The following is a 20,172-nucleotide window of genomic DNA, read 5'->3' as shown; positions in this document are numbered from 1 at the left end:
CTAAAATAATTCAAACCCTTCGTGCCACTAAAAAGAGTCTCCAGCCTTGTATCTGAAAGATGGTAATCTGATGTTCAGCGAGTTCCTCTCCCTCGCCTAATGGGCTGGTCTTTCTCCAGCACTGTGACACTCGGAGACCACTGAACCTCTCCCCCTCGAGGAAGAGCAGCGTCCCGAGGAACCAGCCTCGGTCTCCTGGTAGATATTCCTCTTCTGGATTGCAGCTAATTTCCCTCATAATAATGCTTTGCATGAGCCTCCCACGTGACGCGAATTAGTGCCAAGCCTGTCTCCATATAAGCAGCATTATAGGTAATGATGATTGCAGCCGCTCGCTCTCCCGGCATAATTATTCAGCCCCCAGCAGCAATCCATTTCAGAGTGATTTGCAGGCAGGACCTTGTGCAGGAGCAAGCTGTCTTGCTTCTCAAAGGAGACGAGAGCAATTGTAAAAGCCTGGTCTGATGTTGGGTGTTTGACTTGAGCGGTGGCCGGTCACCTCCAGAGACCATGTGGAAGTGATTCCACTTTGCAGTCACCCACCGATAAATGGGGGGAATGGCGTTGCTGGTGGTACCCAGCGCCCAGGGCTTGCTGGAGGAGAAGGTGGTGGCTCTTTGGTCCCAGCCTGAGCACTGGGTACCTGGAATGGGACATCCACCGCTCAGAGGTGTTGTCCTGAGCTCGGGTCTGTCCGCTCAGACGTTTCCCTTCGAGTCTTGTGGCTCGTGTTCAAACAACTGATGCGGTCGCGTGTTTACACTGTCAAAGAACACATCTCCGTCTCCAAACGCTCCTCTTGCGCAATCAGCGCTCTCCGCGATTCCGCCCCGAGCAGGAGCGGCTCTGCCAAGCCGTGACCTAACTGCACCCAGGTCCTGGCGATGGGGGAAGCTGCAGCCTGTCCGTGAAGTGGAGCTGGGGCTGTTTAACGCTTTCGGTGCTGCTTTCACCTGGGCACGGGTCCTGTGGCACGGGGCCATGGCACGGAGCTTGCTGGCTGCCTTGCTCTGGAGGGGTGGGTGGGAGGTGCAATGCTTTAAGCTAAGGAGAGTACCACAGCAGCAATTTATTCAGGGTTGTGGTACTAATCTTAATATTTAGGTTTTTTTTTTCTCCTTTAAAAAGTTGCTTTGCCTGTTGCGTGGATTCTTGCAAACGAATTAAAAGCTCAGTGTTGCCCTGTTGTTTGTCCAACTTTTGGCAAGCCTTCAGCATGCTGTGATGAGAAGACCCTTAGCCAGGTGCCTATCAATTCTAGGCTGGTAAGATTTTTTTTTTTTTAAGCTCAACGTGAGGCTTGCATAAGGCTCTTAAAATTAGTGTTGCCTTTCAAGCCAAAGGGCCGGAATAAGGTTTACAAGCCATAAAAGCCTCTTATCAAAGTTGATTTCCTCCAACGCACCTTTCATCTTTTATAGTATTTACTTTTCAAATCCTTGAACTTAAAAGGATTAAACAGGTTAAAAGAAAAAAAGGAGGGGGAAAGAGAAAACAAATAAGAAGGAAGATGGATTGACTATGGATTATGAGAGGCCCGTATAAAATATGAATTAGGAGAAAGTCTAAACAAAGACTTGTCATTTTCTGAACTGCTGAAAGTTAAAGTGTGCTGGAGGTTTAACTTTAGGGAATATTTAATTTCTTTGGGTTATTTTTTCACTTTCCAAAATGAATGGGGAAGAGAGCGGCTGACTAGGGGTATATGGGGAATTTGCATTTTTCTACTCTATCTTCCAACCTCTTTCTGTTCTGTGATGGGACGACCATGTGTGATCTACCCCAGTGAGCTCTTGTCCTGCTGCAAAACCATTTCCCAGGCAAGAAACCTTGCAGGAAGAAAAACAAAGATCTCGCTGGCAAAGAACTGCTAAAAATAGCAAGAGTTGTGAAAGGGATCAGCGATCTCTTCTCCTGTCAGGGAACTGGAAAAGCATCCTGGTGAACCAGAGGCATTTCCAGGACGCTTCCCCGGCCACCACCTCCCCTGCAGCGGTGGTCCGGTGAAGGGTATCGGCAGGAGCAGGTATGGGCAGCAAACCTGGATTTGTTCTGCGGCTGTGCCGCCGGCTTGCCTTCAGTGGCTGTCCCTGGAGAGGTCCAATCCGAGCTGAATTTCACGCCTAGAAAGCGCTCCGAAATTTGCACCCGGACGCTGTGCCCTGCTTCCCTCCGCTCTGCCGTTCCTCGCCCGCCTTCGCAGGAGGCTCTTGTCAACCGACCCATCCAAACCTGGAGGGGAAGGGCTGCTGGCAGCTCTTTTTGGCATGCTCCCCATCCGAGAGGAGCGCATTAAACCTGCTGTCCCCTCCAGAAGGTTGCAATCAGGGGCTCGGCCGGGCTGGTTAGGGGTCACTGGCCGGGTCAGCCCCAGCTGCCGGCTCTGCCTGCCTTGCTGTGGCAGGGTCTGGGGGCAAGCAAAGCAAACATGCCGGGGAGCTCCAGCCAGGAGCGATGCCTGACCTCCCCTGGCCCCGAGCATCCACGGAGGTGGGGGTTTCCTCCGGCCCGCTGGCATGGTGGACATTTCGGTGGCTTGCCTGCATGCGGGGAGCAGAGCAGAGAGCCCCCGGAGATGGCTGAGCAAAATGATGCCACCTTCAAAGAGGATCTGTCTCTTTTTTTTTTTTTTTTTTTTTTTTTTTTTGGTGGCTTGTGGCTGAAGCGGTCTCCCCGCTGCTGCTCTAGCACCGTGTCCAATGCGTGCACCCACCAGGCAGCTCCACCGTCAGCCGTGGCGTTCACCAGTCCATCGGTATTAGGTTGGTCACGGTGTCCCCTCGGCTGAGCTCTCGTCGTTTCAGGGTGGGTGGGAGCAGGAGAGGACGCAGGGAGGGACACGTGGGTGTTTGTACCACCCTCGGCTCCTTCACCGCAGATTTTTTTCCTCTATTCCCCTTCAGGGAAGGGTCATGCGGGGGGGGGCTGGGGGGGGGAGGTTACACAGGCACACACAGCCCTGTGGGACTGTTAATGAGTACCAGAGCCTTTAACGACTCACTGAGATACAGGGTGGCCCTCAGCTGTGTTTTTGGCTGAAATCACTCGTTTTTGTGACTGGTGTAGCTCTGCGGGGTCGGTCAGCTGGAGATACGGGGTGTTGGCATCCTCCGGGGATGCGGTCGGGAGACATCCCCGTCCTCCTCTCGCTGACTCACGCCCGCTCGCTTCGGCAGCCGCATTTTAAATGCAGCTGCTTCGGGCTCTGCTTTGAGGGAGGGCAAATTCCCAGGGTGAAACCAAAAGAGCGGCGCTCGGAGGTTAACAGTTAAACCCAGGGTGCCTCAGAAACCTCCCAGATACCTCCTCTGAGACCACAACTGCTGTGAGTCAACCCGCCGCAGTGTGAGCCTGAGTCGGGGCGATGCCTGTGGTCCGAAGGGTGGAAAGCTCTGGGTTGCTCAGGTAGAGCGAGGTCCCGTCTCCTGCGCGTCGGGAAGCTTCCCGTGGTGTTATGTGCATGGTGCTTGCAACCCTGTCCTTCGCTGAGCAGGAAATGGTGTGAGGGAGGGCAAAGAATGGCAAAAATAATAACCAGAAGTGGTTCAAAGCAGATGCTGTCCTTCCCCGCAGCCCCCGTTTCCCACAGGTTTTCTCTGAAATTTCTCTATCAAAAGCGTTCTTGTTACTGTTAGAGAAAAAGTTGGCAAAGCACATCAAGGGATATGAAAAGACGTTGAGACCTCGGTGCCAAAATCCACTTCAGCTGGTGGAGGAGCAGAGGGGTTAGTGTTTGGGGAGGAAAGTGCTTGCAGGGTGCTGCTTTGAGGAAGGATTAGACCTGCCAGGTGTGTTAATCTCGGCCCTTCCCAGAAGCATCCCAAATTGTTTCAGCACATTTCAATCACCCGCCTGCGCTGCCCAGAACCGCTCTGAACTCGGCCGCTTCTTCACCTTTTGGTGGCTATTTCTGGGGGCTTCTTATTAGATCTTAAGGAAGCGGGTGGACACCCAACCTGGGATGCCTCTCCACCTCTGATCAGCCCCTGCTGCGACACCGTCCCCCCCCCCCCCCCAAGCCCCGCTGTGAGCTGCAGTGCTTGCTGGAGCTACGGCAGCGCTCCGGGATGAATTACTGATGTTTCAGGAGTGGCTGCGGAGGCAGGATTTTGGGTTTGCTTTGTTCTGTTTGATGGTTCTGGAGGAAAACCCTCTGGCCTCTGCCGCTTCGGTGGCTGTCGATCTCGCAGGGATGCAAATTTGGGACCCCAGGCAGCGAGCTGGCAGGAGAGAGGCTGCTTGCCTGCCCGTGCTGCTGTTTGAGAAGGGGCAGCTGCGTTTTGCAAGAGATGTGCGTAAAGTTACCTGCCAAAACTGTGCTGGAGAGGCAGGAATGATGCAGGTGCCGCTTGATGTAGGCAGAGCGAGGTTGCCTGTGCCTTTGCTTAACGACGTGCAGGGCCGGGAGGACTCTTGGCTCTGTTGTCCAAGGGGGGTTCCGATGCTGCTCGGCCATGGGGCAAAGCCCCTTCCAGCTGAAAACAAACCTGGAGGTGGTGAAAGTTAAAAACTCAGTGGCCACAGGCAGCTCGGGTTTGCCTGCAAAGTGCTGGAAAGCGACGCTTTCCAGCCAGGTGTGGGGCAGGAGGGAGTAGACATGGCGTATTTTTGCAGTGAATGTTTTGGGGGGTGATAAAATGCTTCTAAATGTTCTCCCTCAGAGCAAAATCCTTCAACTGGAGGCTCTTAAATTCTTTGCAGAAGTGACTGCTGCACATGGCATGAAAATCCCACCACAAGTGAATGGGAGTTTGCCCATTAGGAAGTTAAATTCCTTCTGAAAATGAGGCTTGGGTATTTCTTAGAGCCTGCTTATAGTTTTACCTTTATTCTCCCTTTATGAGCTGATCTTTTGCTCTGCTATACAGTGAATGTGGCTGTTCTCAGAGGGGTAGGCAGATAGGGATGTTTACCCCTGGTTCTGCTGAAGGTATTTGAAAATCTGCTCCTCCTAATTTGTAGTATTTATGGCCCTTGGGAAAATGTGCCTTCTCTGTCCTCGTGCCTTTTACGTGCACCCACCAGCTCACATCTGCTGCCCAAGGAATGGGGACATGGTAGCTGAGAAGGGGAAGGTTTCAGGAGAGGGTGGGTTTGGCTGAGCAGGGCTCAGCATCGAGTCTACCTTCTCCATTGAGTTGTCCTGGGCCAGGTCCCTCATCTTTCCCCCAACCATCATTACGCTGCGTGAACTCTCCCAAGGGATGCTACCAGTATCCGTCTAGAGCAACCTAGACCCACTGAGCCAGAAGATGACCCCTGAAGACGTTGACCTGGGAGCAGAAAAAGCTTTTTGAGTCTTTTTGGCTGCATGCGAGCTGTTAGGGAGAGCAGTGAGGACAGAGCCCATCGGAGACACGTTGCTGTGATGGAGAGGCTGATGGAGCCCTGTTGTCCCTTGTGGCTGGTGGGAAATGATTCTGTAGCTGCCTGGGGTAGGGTTTTTAATTTATTTTAATGAGCTAAAGGTATTACACAGAAATGTGAAGCCCAAGGTTGGATGGGTGCCGTGGAGCCCAGAGGTGGCTGGGGCTCTTTCCTCGTGCAGTGGTGGGGCTGCGAAGGGAGCCCAGCACCCATCGATTAATTAAAATCTCAAACCCGTGCACAGTCCAGTTTGCCTTGGCTAAAACCAGTGTGAGAAACTTCCTCGCAGCATTTCTGCGTCGTCCAGGCTGAAGTGTTGTCATCCGAGGCTGCTTTGCATGACAATGCCTTGGGCTCTAATTATGCACAAGGATGCTAATAGGCACAGAGCAGGCTGGATCTCCATGGGAAAACTATCTGTTAGCGAGGGGCGGGGGAGAAAAGAAAAAGAAAATCCACCCAAACAAAACAAACCATGACAGTTTGGGAAGGGAGGAGGACTGGGGGTGAGGAAAGGGGACGGGAGGCAGCAGAGGGGTTGAGGAAGGCAAGTATGAAGCTAATAAGGTTCAGTGTTGGCTTTTTCTTGGGGTCTTTTCTCAGTGGTAAGAGGCGTGCCTGTGCTGGGCCTCACCAGCTCCTGCTGCCCGCAGGACTAAGGCGACTGAAATAACTTCTGCAGTGCTGGTATCTGCAATCATCTTGTGCAAAATTGGGTGTCTCTGATTTCCAGGTGTCACATGAGAGTTGTTCTTGCAGTGCTGTGCAGCTGGATCTTGGGTGGGCAAGCAGTAGGGGGAAACTGAGGCACAGAAGAGCTCAGATTTGCCTGAATGCCAGAAGTGTGCGTGGGAAGGCTTGGGGGATCCAGTCTTGCTTTTCTTATGTTCCCAGTGCTTTGCACTCCAGAACTCACTTGTCCTCCTCGTTTTATTTCTCTAGCCTAGCTACAGGGAGCAATCTCTATTTTACCACTGAAGAAAAGGCAGCTGGAAATGAAGGTTTTTGCCCACAGCTGCATTCAGAGGCTGATCTTCCCAAGGGCAGTTGGGTTTTTCTCCAGGATGCCCTGTTGGCTTTTCCTTCCTATGTTTGGCATTTTGCGAAGAGCGGGATATGGGAGGAAGACGGCATCCTCCGCTGTCTCCTCCTGAGTCTTCTCGGCATCGTTTTCCCTTTTTTCTCTCCTACTTTGAGAAGGTTGAGGTGGCTCTGGAATGGGCAATGTTTGAAACTGGTCATGGATGGAGCTGTCTGAGCTTGGTTTCCAGGACCATAAAGCGACAGAGATGGTAACTGCCCATCCAAGGGGAGGGGGAGCGGGACATAGAAACCCCACATGTTACACGAGGGTCTGTCACAGGCTCATGGTATGACAAACTGGGTCTTGAGGCCTTAAGTTTGGCATCTTCAGAAAAGCAGACAAAATTCCTGGCTCTCTCTGAAGAGCTGCAGAAGGTGCCTGATGACCACGCACCTGACACCTGGTCTGGGTTGTGAGAAAATCCACGACAGGCGCATGGATGGGGGCTGCTAAGTGTGTAGTGTTGTTATTAGCCCTCACTGAAATGCTCTCTCACTTAGTGAAAACGAAGAGCATTAAAGAGCCAGGTGCAAGAGTCTAAGCAGCTTAAACCTTTCACTCTCTGTTGGTGTTGATGTAGTCATCTGGCTTTAATGATATTGGCATTACCTGCTCTCTCGGCTTTTAAAAGGTGGGATGTATTTTTAATGTCCAGTTTACAGGGATTACTTCTGCGTTGTTTCTTTCTAACCTCCTCGTGTACCGTGCAAGTCCTGGGTGAGGACAGTCCCCACCTAGCCACCACCAGCAGTTGCCACCAAAGAAAACACAGCTGAAAACACCTGGGCTGCTTTTTCCCTGATCAGACCCCAAGCTAAGCAACATTCTGCTGAGAGCGGCAGGGATGAACCACACTTACTCTACCAGGGTAGGACTCCTTGGGCTTTTCTGCATGCCGAAGGGCTTATCGTGCCGATGGCTAAGGCGAAGGCAAGGTGGGGACCACAGCAAGTGCTGGGTCTGGAGGCTTTCCCCTGCTTTGGTGTGAAGGTATCCCACCCTGTCGTTCCAGACACACGAGGTTTGACTTCTCTGTCAGTGTGAAGCGTGGTCTCCAAATGCTGTCAACACCGATGCTGCTTGTTCCCGTGAGACACCTCACCGGGGAAGGGCTGGAGTGATGGGATTGCCCAGGTGCTGGGGCAGGCAGCTCCCACAGGGATGACATGCATGTGCCCACCCTCACCCAGTTGAGACCAGTAGGGTCTGCTGGGCTGGGAGTGACTCCGGGCCCTGGAGTCTTCCTTGTGCCATCGTAGGGATGCTGGGCTGAGAGGAGCCACCTGCTTCCTCGGAATCACCCTCCTGCTATCTCAGTACCACTGCATAATCTTTTCCCCCTAAACTGAGGGATATGCCAGCCCAATGCTAATGAGCTTGATTGCTTCTCCTTGTTTCACGCCGCATCACCGAGAGGAAAATCCAAGGCTGGTTTGCCCCAAATCGTTGGGGTTTGGGGGAGGGAGAGGAGGACGTAAACATCCAGGGTGGAAAAATAATCATCTGCGAATGAAAAACTCTGGGTTTTACCCTGAGAAAAGGGGGATAGGCAGACTGACAGACCTGATGACAGACCAGGCTCGAAAGCACCCTGGCCCCACAGTGCGGAGAGATGCCTTATTGTTTGATCTGGCTGTGAGACAGATTAGCAGCCCCAGGTGGAAAGTCATAATCTGCATTTAAATGGGCCGGTTATAAAAGGTAGGGAGCCCAGGAGCCCGCAGCATTATGCTGTGTCTTTAGGACTCCGTAATCTCTCTTTATTTTCTCCGCAGTCTGACCTGGGGGCACAGTTTCTAATTACCAGGTCACCCTGCTAATATTGTCATTTCCAGCCAGTGGGTGTGAAACCATAGCAACGCCACATTTGCTTCCAAGTTTCTAGAGGAATAAAATTTGCCTTTTAATCACAGAAAATGACTGGGTGTCTCCCCCCCACCCCAACTTAGTCCTCACTAATGCAATTCACTATTGGGATTTTTAAAAGATATTTCAGATGGGACCTTTTTGAAGCTTCACCTTGTGGCTGTGACCAAAGACAAGGGGCCGAAGTCTCGGTCTGTGCGGTTGTAGGCTCCGAGTAGGCTGGTTTGGATGCCAAAGCTTCCCTAAATGCACATGCTGCTCACTAAAGAAACTCCATACTTTCTTTGTAGTCTGTTTTTTATCTTTAGAGAGTTGTGAGTGAGCTGGTAAAAGAGGGAGAAGAGGGTATCAGACACAACTGAGTTATAGTGATGTAAGCTGTCGTGGCACTGTAGGGACGTCCATGTGTACCTGCTTGGCTTGGCTCAGTTGGGACGTGACCACAGGGATGGTGGCTCCAGCTCATGGATTTCACCTCCCAGTTTGGACAGCTCGGAAAAAGCCCATGGAGAGTCAGGAGGCAACAGGGCTGGTGTGGTGGGCACGTCCTATGCTCTGCGGCGTGATAGCATTGGGTTATCATCCCCTGTGCATCTCTGGTAGCTTGGGGCTTCAAAATGTGCATCTTCCTCTTCCTCTCTTGCATTGCAAGTGCTAAATCAAAGGTGTGTTGAGGCGGGTTTTTGTCCCTTTGGAGCAGACGATTAAAAACTTGAGTGGGATGAGTCCAAAGAGCTTCAAAACTTGGGGAGGCTGGTTTCCAGCTCCCAAGGGCTGTGCTGGCAGACGCCTGGCAAAAATTTGCCCCAATGTAGGAGAAAGTCAGGTCAGGTTTGGGCTGAAACTCTGCCCCTCGGGCCTTCCTCCTGGTTCTGCACGATACGTTTACTGGGTTTCAAAAGCAGTTTCTAACTCAAAGTGAGTCAGACGTGAACTGGAATCACATTGTAAGGTGATTTTCCAGCTGACAGGAGTAGGTTAATTGTAAACTGTCTACTGAAGCTTTAAAACTCCTGTCCAGCCTTATTATTAGCAGTTTAAAATTTATGGAGTGAGACTTTGCTTGGTGATAGTTGGTTTGTGCCCAGACAACGTGTGTAATTAATCCCCGCATCGGGGGAAGGAAAATCAAATGTAAAGCTTCCCCCCCCCCCATCCTTTCCCTCTGACACATCTCAGGGCGTGCAGGGGACCTGGGAGGGCTGCTGGGCAGAAACACTGTCCTACCCGCGCTGAGCTGGAGGACCACATCGGAGCTGTCGCCTTGAGCACCGAGGGTTAAATCCTTTCCAGTAGTGAGAAACTTCACTTTGTATTGAAGGGAACTCCAGGCTGGGGACTAAAACAGTCCCCTGAAACACTGGGAAATTGGACCTTGTGGGGTGCAGATCCCAATGGGATTTGTAAGGAGGATAATGGAGATGATGCCAGATCCAGGGGTTGGAGCTGACCTGCTGCAGGGCAGGGGATGGGACCGGGTTGCCACCATGCAGGTTGCTCACACCGGTACCTCTGCAGCTCTGACTCCGCGTGGGTGTTTTCTGCACGTGGCCGTCTCAGGACGGCCACACGTTGTTCAGCCTGTGGGTTTCCTCAAGTTGGAGCTACGACCTTGTTAAAATTTTTACTTATTTCCAGGCTGAATAGCTGCATCTGTCTGGCTTGGGCAGCCCTTGGACCCGGTTACACCTCTCTCTGTCGGGCCGAAGAGCCGTGTTATTGCGTCTCCGCTCCCGGAGCGCTGCGGTTACAGCGCTCGTAAGCTGCACAGACCGAGCTCTCAGACTTTCTCCCTGTAAAATGTTTTAGTCACTGAAAACTGAGAGCAGCTCCCAGGCAGGTAATTAATTAGAAATGTGAATTTGGAGGCTTGTTTCCCTTCCCTTCATATAGTTGCTGTTATTTCTTATTTCAAACGATTTTTATTGAGCCTCTTATAAACATGACTTTGTTTTAATGAAGAAATAGCTCCCCTCCCCACGCCAGCTCTACAAACAACGTGTCTCAAAGCCCAAGCTGCTCGCCATTGACGGTCTCAGCCTCTACGCGCACGCATGTACACACACACAGAAGCATGCACGCACACACATACATGCAGAATTAAACTGGAATTTCACAGCCGCAGGGTTGGCTGAGCAGCTCTGATCCAGCTCCCCGCGCGTGGGCCAAGCTCCTGTTGACTTCAATAGAGTCTTGCCCGGTTTATGAGCCTTCGGAGCGCAGCCCTGAGCAGGGGCTGCTTGTATAATGGCTATTGCATGATTAGTATTTGTATTACAATAGCACTTCAGGACCCCAATTGCGGCTCAGCGCCCCATTAGAGTAGTCCTTGTACAAACACGTAGTAAAGAGGTGGGCTCTGACCCAAGGAGCTAACAATTGAGGTCTTTATGGCCCCCGAGGCACCTTAGGATCAATTATTTATATTACAGTAGCACTTACGGCATGTCTGTGCCCATGCCGATGTGAGCGGCTGTGGTGTCTGTGGCCCATTCCCGGGAATTTTGGGGTCTGCCGGACGACACTGGGCTTTGCTGCTTGAGCCGTGAACGGCCAAGCAATAACGACCCATTCCCGCTCCAGAGGGGTTAATTCTGCAACGGAGATGGCTTTGCCTTCCCTTCCAGGAGACAGATTGCCGGGGGAGCAGAGGGGTCTGCGGGACCCTTTTCCTCCCCTCCCTCGCACCCTGTTAGCGTGGTCCCGGGTGTGCGACGGGTGCTGCGCAACCCTTTGCCCTGGCCGCATCCAGCCGTCCACCCTCGTAACGTTGGAGCTGGTGCTGCAAACCCAGGGCACGTGGGTGCAGCCCGAGGCTGGGGGTGGCAGAAGGGACAGCAGCGGCTCGGCAGCTTGCAGCGTTGCCCGCAAGCTGCTCCGATCCTGCCCGCGCTGTCGTCTGCATGTGCATCCCCAGCCACTGCCGTTCTGATTGTGCAAATAGCCTGGAAAGCAGGAGGCTTGTGCTACAGATGTTTAAGGCTTTTTTTTCAGTATCCTCTCTGATTCCTTGGACCCATTTGTGTTTAAGGCTTTTTTTCACTATCCTCTCCAACTCCTTGGACCCGTTCGTGCCTTGCGTGTCTAAGCTCTCCTCTCTCCCCACCTTTTCCAGATGGGTTTATCTTTACGGCATCGCATCCAAGCATCTTAGTCAAATTTTGCTGGTGTCAGCAGAGAAAGGGGGGCTTGTGTTCGTCCCCCCTTCCTAAGACACCTCTCCTGGGGTGTGACAGCAATTCCCTGCCGGGGGCTGGGGAGTCCCAGCTGCTGAGCGTGGTCCGGGGGGGGACCCTAACGCTGAGATGCGGGGGGAAACCCAGCTTGCTCTTCTCACTTTGACACATAAATCTCCATCTCATTTAACCACCTAACTCCTGGAGTTGGGCCCTGAAAAAGGAAAAGAGAAACCCTAGCAAATCTCGGTTGACGCTCTGCTGTGATATATCGCTGTTACGTGTCCCAAATGCTACAGCTGGGCAGGAGCCGCAGCCGATCCCAGGATCCCGGCACACAGCTGGCTGTGATCTTGCCTTCTCTCTTGGAGAAAGCCCCGGCTTTTAGTACGATGTCAACATGAACAGCTGGCTGAGGAAATGCAAATTGAAGCTACATTTCTGAGCAGCTGACACCGCTGCAGGCGGCCGGCACGCAGAGCTGTGTGTGGCTGTAACTGGCCGGGCGTAGAGTCCGGCACAACGGGGCATTACAGGGACCTGGGCAGAGAAGAAGGGGTGTGCCAGGGCTGCTTTGAAACTTTCTCCCCATTTTTTTTTTTTTTTTAAATTTAAAAAAAAAAAAGGCTTATTTTTTTCTGCCAAAAAAAGCAAACTCATCACTAAACCAAAACACGATACTGCAAAAGGGAAAGCAGCCAGGCGCATGGCTCAGCTTTGCTTTGCCTGTCATTCTGGCCCTGTGGCTTTCTGCAGGAGCTGGGGGGGCTCCACCGGTGTCCCCCCCACCCTGCCTTGCCTGCAGCGCTGCCGGCGCTCCCCGACCCGCCGTGCAGCATTGCAGCAGCCCCGGTGCACATCTGTCCCTGCGCCCGCTCTTATCTGCTGCGGCTCAAACCTGCCCTGCAGCATTGTGAGAGTTCCCTTCAATTCATTAAATTTTTTTTTTTTTCTTTCCTCCCCACCCCTCCTGCTCTGCTTTCTAGCACAAAGTGCCCTGAAGCTTTGCAGCTTTTTCCAGCATTTTTCTCTCTCTCGGTGTCCCCCTCTGGTTCTCCCCCCATGCAGATTGCAGCCCCCCGGAGCGGGGCAGAGCCCCGGCGGTGGGTGGGCAGGAAGCTCGGAGCTGCCCTGGGACCAGTGTCCAGCTTGGCTTTCCCAAATGCAGGCCAAGAGCATTAAAGCCCACACCATAAGTAAACAGTGGAGAAATTATAGGTCCAGGGTTGGGTCATGAGCTTTGCTCTTTTGGTTTCTTGCAAGGAAGATATCCCCGGGATGCTTCCAGCTGGAAGGTGGAGAGGGAGGGAGAGGGGGGAGCTGAGCACGGCTGTTTCGGGACAGAAATGCCACCACAGACCCCCGAGAGCAGCTGGGGCTTTGCTGCGGCTCATTGTGGTGCTGGTTGCTTGGGATTGTCTCGGCTCTGTCCCGCTCCCACCCTCTGGTTCTCGCTGCGCCCAGTGCAAACTGGGGCCGGGGGGGGATGCGAAGGGTCCCTCCAGGTCCAGACCCCCGGAGAAGCGGGCAGGCAAAGGCTGTCCCGTTTTTGGGACGTTTTCCAGCTTGTCGCTGGGTAACAGCCCAACCCACCCACACGAGCATCAGAAAGACATTAACCGGTTTATTGAATTGTTAGTCTGCAGCCGGCTGCCGCTCTCGGCAATGCCGGTGACGGGCCTGCCAAACTCTCCCCGGGGCTCCCGGGCTCTTCCTCGCCATAACGCCGGTAGCTGCGTTTGTTCTCCTTTCCAAAGGAGCACCAAATCCAAAAGTTGCAGCGGGCAAAGTCCGAGCGGGGCAGGGGAAACCCGCCACGTGCTGCAGAAAAAATGGCTGGGACCAAAGTGTTCCCACCAGCCGCGGTGGCTGATTGCACAGGTAAATAGTGACACTGACCCTAACTAATGCACAAAGTAAATGAATCCCTTTCAGTTAATTGGCTTAAGTGTTACTTGTAGCAAGAGTAAATATTTTACAACTGTGCGGAGGCTTTGCATTGCAGTCCTGAGCTCTTTGTGCTCTGTACCGAGCAGCGTCCCTGCCCCGAGGTGCCCGCGATAAGCCCGGCTGCTCCGGGGAGCGGGTCTCGCTGCTGGGGTCGGGGGTGGGCTTTTCGGCCAGGGAAAGAGGCTGGAGAGAAGAAACTGTTGGCAAAGTAACATTTGATCATTGGTCTGGTAGGGTTTATTAACCCCGAGGTGTCCTGCAATGTGCTCGGCTCGCGGCGCGGGGCTGCCCCGTGCTAAATGCTGCTTCTGTGAAGAGCCCGGGTCAAGTTATGACCTTTTTGCAGAAGTTTTCCTATGTGGATAACTGTGCCCATGGAGGGGAGGGGACCCTCGTGCCGTCACCAGTGACCTTTGCAATGATGCCGGCAGCGGGTGCGTGCTTCTCAGTGTTGGGAACCAGCGGGGCAGAGGACTGGCGAAACTCAGCACAGCTGTGCCCCAGGGCAGGGGTAGGGCAAGCGATGCTGCAGGTTGAGGTGGTAAAGCTGTGGGCTGGATTGCCCGGAGCGCCGAGAGCTGCTTCTGCGTACCAGCGGGGTTACAGACCCCTGAATTTGGAGCCGGGATTTATTTGGGATGGGGTTGATCGGAAAAGCAATGCCTGGCCAAGTTGGGGTGCCTGCGGGAGAGCAGGGCTCAGGGACGAGCAGTGACATTGATCTTTGAGGATGATAACGTGTCCCGCTTGGCTGTTCAGGGGATTTCCAGCTTTTTTGGGGGAGAATTTCAGCAGTTTTGTAAGAATGACCTGAAAGCCCAAACCCCCATGGCAGCTCCTCTCCCCCCCCGGCTAGTGCTCAGCATCCTCCCAAACCGGAGCAGAAACCCCCCCGGCCGCGGTTTGGGGACAGCTGGAGCTCGGTTGTCACCTTTGGAGTTCACACCCCGAATTGTCGCCCTGGCCGAGTCCGGTTTTGCCCGTCTCCGAATCCCATTGCTTCCCCAGCATCTGCCAGGGCTTCCCTCGCTCTGACGGCTGGGCTCCGGACCTGCCCTGATAAAGGAGGGGGGACACCCCACGCCCCATCAGTGAAGCCAAAACCATCCTGGGGCTTCAGCGTGGCCCTGGCGTTGCTTAATAAATCAGACACTGGTGGGGTGTTTAACTTTTAATACAATGTATATTTATTGCAAACAATAATATACAAAAAAAAAAAAGGTAAGTTTCATAAAGAGAAGGATCTTGCAAACAAAACAAAACAAACTTACCTAAAGCCAAAATATGATTTAAATGACAGGTCTTTTAAGTTACAGAAATACTTTAAAAAGATCTGCTTTTATACAGAAATAGAAAGATGCCATATTATAAGAGTGCTTTAAGATTTTTTTTCTTCTACTGAATCCCTAAAAAAAAAAAAGTTAACAAATATATCATTTTTTTAAATAAAAAAAGTTTGCTGTCTTTTTTAAAAAGCAATCCTTAACTGTTCAGCCACAGCTTCACCAAAGTCAGTGTCCCCACCTCAAGCCAGTTTTGGGGGTGGAAGGCTAAAACGGTGCCGCCCCTGCGGCACGGCCGGGGCGTTGGGTCTCGTCCTCGCACGAGCTCGTGTGTCCCAGAGAGCTGAGGCAGAAAACAAGGCAAATGATTCAGTGATACGCTACATTTGCAATCTTTAGTTTGTACAAAATTTTTTTTTTCCAGTTTATCCTTAAGACAAAAGAAAAAAGGAAGAGCACAAGTTTGTACAAACCCAGGACACAGATTCCAAAAAGAATAATAATAATAATAATAAAAAAGAATTAAAGAGATAAATAAAGGACTGGTTACAGTTTAGACCATAATTTAACAGGCACGGTTACCTTCCAAATAATGCTCCGACAAATACAATCGCTTTTGAAAGGACTTAAAAATAGGAGGGAGATTTAAAAAAAAAAAAAAAAAAAATTGTGATTAAAAACTGCTCTTCTCACAAAATAAATAATTTAAAGTATCTGTGATGTCCCGTAAGCAGAGAGGAGCCCCTGGATGGGTTTTGCATCAGGCCTAGGGTGGACTGGAGGTGGTGGAGGGGGTCGAGCTCTGCCCCCCCAGCCCCAGGGATGGGCAGAGCTGGGGACAAGTGATTATCACAGGGCTGCTTTTAAGGCTTCTCAACAGCACTTTTTGCTGTTTTGGTTTGTTTTTTGTTTTTTTTAAATCTTTTTTGTTTTTCTTTCTTAAGGCTCAAGGTTATTAAAAAATAAAGTTAAAAATCTCCTCCTGGCTGGTTTTGCTATTAGTTAGAAAAATAAAGCCTCTCCCATGCTCGTCCCCACGCAATCTCAGCTCGCATCTCCCGCGCCGCAGAGCTGACCATTGCTCAGCCTGACGCTGGCCACTTAACAGAGCTTTGTTCTGAGTTAAAAGCACGCCGTTTTGCTTTTTTATTTTTATTTTTAGAGAGAAAGACACTTATCTATACAAAAATACCTCTGACTGCAAGAAAACCTAGGACTGCTCCACTAAGTGTTGTTTTTTTAGCTGTTGGAAAAATAAGAGCATTTAAAAAAATCTCTAAAAAATATGTATAAATCCCCTCAAATTGGTAACGAATCATACACAGTACATACTAAAAAATATTTAAAATAGAGAATATTCCTCACAGAGGACTCTGAGTTTTCTCTTTTTTTTTTCCCCCCCTTTTTTTTCTTTTTCTTTTTTTTTTTTAATTACTGCTAAAAAAAAAAAAATCATTACAAAAGTCCAGAGAACAGACAGCTGAGCTGGTTGGTTAGAAATCTCATCTCCATGCCGCGCCCTGGAAGCTGAGTTAAAGTCCAGTCCTTGGAAAGTCTGTCCCGAGTTTTGCCGGTTCTCGGAGCGGTCTGGCCACTTCCTGGAGGATGCTGTAGTGCAGAAGGCTCGAGGCGCTCTCTCCTCCCCGCCAGCTTTAACTTTAGCGTCTTTTTTTTTTTTAATTATTATTTTCATTTCGAAGAAGGAGAAAGTCTGAGGAAGTTCTCCGTTCTTCTTGTTGCTTCTTTCGTGCTTTTTTGAATATTTTTTTTTTAGTTTTTTTCTTTTTTTTTTTTCTTGGGAAAAACAAAAAAATGGCTTTAGGGTCTGGTGAGCTGTGTGTAGACGGGCTGTTCCCAGTGCTGCGGGCTGTGGGTCTGGGGGATGGAGGGGACCCCCGAAGTGTCTGCGATGGGGGTGTACATGGGGCGCTGCGTGGGGTTCATGTAGGTGAAGGTGGAGTAGAGGCTGCTGCTCTGGCCGGCGGCGTGGCTGTAGTAGGAGCTGGAGTTCTGGTGGTCGGTGTAGTCGTACTGGGAGCGGGTGATGGTGGGGTAGGAGGAGCCGTAGTGCTGGAGGTTGAAGGAGCTGTAGTTGAGCTGCTGCGGGGAGTGCTGCTGCTGCTCGCTGTAGTGGCTGGGGCTGAGCTGCTCCGTCTTGATGTGCGTCCTCTGCTGCGCCTGACCCTGCTCCCCGCTCAGCGCCGGCAACCCGTGCTGCGGCGGCGGCTGCGGCGGCGGCTGCGGCGGCGGCTGCGGCTGCTGCTTGGACATCCAGACGTGGCCGGCCCCGGTTTGCGAACCCGCCGTGCTGCTGATGCCGTAGCTGCCGGTGTAGGTGACCTGACCGGTTTGCCCGTGGGTAACCGGGACCCCCGGGTGACCGTTCGGGGGAAGGTACTGATCGAACTCGTTGACGTCGAAGGTCTCGATGTTGGAGATGACGTCGCTGCTGAGCTCGCCGATGTCCACGTCTCGGAAATCGATGTGGGGCGGCTGCCGGCCGCCTTCTTGCAGAGGGCGACCCTCCCGCTTCAGGTCCTGCTTGCCGGGCTGCGCGTCCGTCTTGGGGGTGGTGGGGGGCGTGGGGGGGCCCTGCGATTGCCCTGCGGGAGGAAGAGAAAAAAAAAAAGGCCACGGGCGTCAAGGAGGGGTGTCACCCCCGCGGGTCCCCGATAACGCCGTTAATAGTTAACCCGCGGCCGGGCGGATAACAGCGCGTCGCTTCTGCCAGCGGTTGCGGCGGGGAACGCAAACATCTCCAGGTGCGAGGAACGCAGACGCGAGCCCTATCAGCGCCGATCTGTTGCGCCGGGTAAAGTTGCCGAGCCTTCAGATGTGAGCCGCCAGAGCGGGGCCATCTTTTGGTTTATTTATTTATTTATTTATTTTTTTTCTCCAAAAAGGATGGGTTCATGTTTCTGCTGGCAGAGGGGTTGGAAGCGGCCGCAGGGGCTGGCACACCGGGGTGAGAGTTGCTACGGGCAAGGCTCGTGGGCAGCTCTGCCCCTGTCGTCCCCTTCTCACTACATTTCTGGGTCTCCCTCCTCCCCCCCCCCGCCACTTACCCAATCCCAATTTCAGCCTGGTTTGGAACACAACTTTTTGTAGGTAGCCGTGACTTACCACCCACCCCCCAAACACCCTGCCAAAAAACTTTCTGGTACCCACCCGAGTGCTCCCCGGGGGAGTGCACCTCGCTGATGCTGGAGGACGACTGCGGGGAGTCTGCCTGCAGCGCCTTGAAGATGGCGTTGGGGGAGATGTGGGTTTGCTCGGAGCCTTCCTCCTGCTCCGACTGCCCGTTCTTCACCGACTTTCGCCGCCGCGGCTGGTACTTGTAGTCGGGATGGTCCTTCTTGTGCTGCACCCGCAGCCGCTCGGCCTCTTCCACGAAGGGACGCTTCTCGCTCTCGTTCAGCAGCCTGGAGGGGGGGGGACATGGCGGGCGAAGGGTCAGCTGCAGCTCACGAGGGGGGGGCATGAGGGACTCCCCCCAGCCTAAATCTCTCCCAGGGATCCCCCCCGAATGACAGTGCAAAGCCCCCCACGACACCGAACGCCCTGGCTGGGGCACACACTGGCTGTCACCCCCGCTTCTTGCTCCCCCCGGATTGTTTTGGTGGCTGAACAAGAGGTGCAAGAGTCACAGCAGGGTCTGGCCCTCGCCCTCCCCGTCCCGTCCCTGGGGTGCTTTAGGTGACGACCCCATCGCTGCCTGCCAGGGCCAGGTTTGCTCACTCCTTTCTCCTCCCTGCCTCAAGAGCAGCTGCAAATTTAGGATTTCCCCCCCCCCTCCCCCGCCCTCCGCCCCTTCTGCAGTCACAGAGTAAGAGGCGGCCAGGTGACTCACTTTCCTTCTGTTTTTCTCCCCTCCCTGCCTTATTTTGGAAGTCGGAGGGCACCCAGCCATGCGCCACTCATCGCACCCACCCACCCACCCGGGGCTTGGCACAGCATCGCGGGCGCTCGCCCTGCGCCCGGCTTCTGCCCCCCAAACCACCCCCCCCTTCCTTGCCCCGCATCGCTTCTCCTCCCGGGGCCAAGCTGATGCAATCCAGAAAACCATCATTTCCTCTGGACAAGAGTACAAACAAACAAACGCCAAGGCAGGCCCCGCTCGCCCGGCCGTGGGGGCTCTGTTAGCCCCCCTCCTGCCCCGTGGGGTCAGCTTCCACCCGGGACATTGCTCAAGGGAAAGAAACCACTTGCAAGCCCAGAAGGCAGCCAGAGGGAACTACTTTTCCTGCTTTCCCCTTACTATTCTTGGCTTCTCCTACGCCAACCAAGTTTGCCGGCACATGCAAAAGTTTCCGGCGACTTTTCTGGGCTTTAAACCATCCATCCTCTCCCTCCTCTGACTGCTGGTAGAGGTTAGAGCAAACTTTGCAGGCTCCAGCCTCCCTCCCCAGCATCCCCAGTTTCCCCCCTTTTGCTGACCCGACTCGGCCTCCCCGCTCACCTCCAGAGCTTGCCCAGGGTTTTGCTGAGCTCGGCGTTGTGCAGATGCGGGTACTGGTCGGCCAGCTTCCTTCGGGCCGCCTGTGCCCACACCATGAAGGCGTTCATGGGTCTCTTCACGTGGGGCTTGTTTTTGCTGGATCCGTTCACCCGGACCGGCATAGGGACCAGGGTCCAGTCGTAACCCTTGAGCACTTGGCTCACCGCCTCTCGGATGCACACCGGGAACTTGTCCTCGTCGCTCTCCTTCTTCAGGTCCGGGTCACCCTTGGGGAAGGTGTTTTCTTGGGGTCTGGTGTTCTCCGTGTCCGAGCCGGATCCAGAGGGGCAGGGAGACCCGGCGGAGTCATCCGACATGGTGGGGCTGGGGGCGTCGGAGATACATTTGTCCTGTTCTTCTGTCATTTTCATGAAGGGGTCTAGGAGATTCATGCGAGAAAGTGGCAGAGGGGGGAACGGGGGGTGAAAAAATGAAAAGTAAAAAAAAAATCAGGTGGCTAAGGGGCAGGGAAGGGTTAAAAAAAGTAAAACTAGGAGAGGCGAAGTCTCCACCAGCTTGAAGCCGGGCTGGGGAAGAAGAGGGGGAGAGCTGGAAAAAGTTTGCAAAAGTTTGTTTTTTATTATTGTTATTTCTCCCTACCCCTCTTAAGTCAAAAAAACACCACCAAAAGAAAAAATATCAACGACCCAAAGCCACAAGGCAGGGGGGGAAGAAACTTTTGCAAGTTGCAGGAGAGAAAGGACGGCAGGAGGAGGGTCGGGGGGGGGGGAAAAAACCCAAAAACCCCCAAAAACCCCGGAGCGGCGGTGGCGGGAGGCCGGGGTCGGTCGGGCAGAGCGGGACCGTGGGGGGGAGTGGGTGGGTGGCCGTCGGGTGGGCAGCGCGAAGCCGGGCGCGCCCCGCCGGTCTCCAGCGCGGCTCTGCGGCCCGCGCCGCGGCGCGGGAATAAATACTCTCCGCGGCGATTTCGGTTCGGGAGCTTTCCGC

At 53.2% G+C, this 20,172-nt stretch overlaps 1 protein-coding gene and 1 long non-coding RNA gene across 3 annotated transcripts in view; one reads left to right on the top strand and one right to left on the bottom strand.

Moving 5' to 3' along the window:
- LOC138688217 (uncharacterized) overlaps positions 1–20,172 on the top strand; it is a 129,913-nt gene that overhangs the window by 41,235 nt on the left and 68,506 nt on the right. The window lies entirely within an intron of this gene.
- SOX9 (SRY-box transcription factor 9) lies at positions 14,602–20,059 on the bottom strand. The gene is made up of 3 exons (XM_069799370.1): positions 19,186–20,059; positions 17,895–18,148; positions 14,602–17,329 (listed from the first exon to the last, which is right to left on the bottom strand). The coding sequence occupies exons 1-3, from the start codon at positions 19,614–19,616 to the stop codon at positions 16,545–16,547; spliced, it is 1,470 nt and encodes a 489-aa protein (XP_069655471.1). The 5' UTR covers positions 19,617–20,059; the 3' UTR covers positions 14,602–16,544.

The sequence above is a fragment of the Haliaeetus albicilla genome, chromosome 12, assembly GCF_947461875.1.
Source record: "Haliaeetus albicilla chromosome 12, bHalAlb1.1, whole genome shotgun sequence".
In the NCBI taxonomy this organism is placed as follows: domain Eukaryota; kingdom Metazoa; phylum Chordata; class Aves; order Accipitriformes; family Accipitridae; genus Haliaeetus; species Haliaeetus albicilla.
This window is presented reverse-complemented; position numbering and strand designations above follow the sequence as displayed.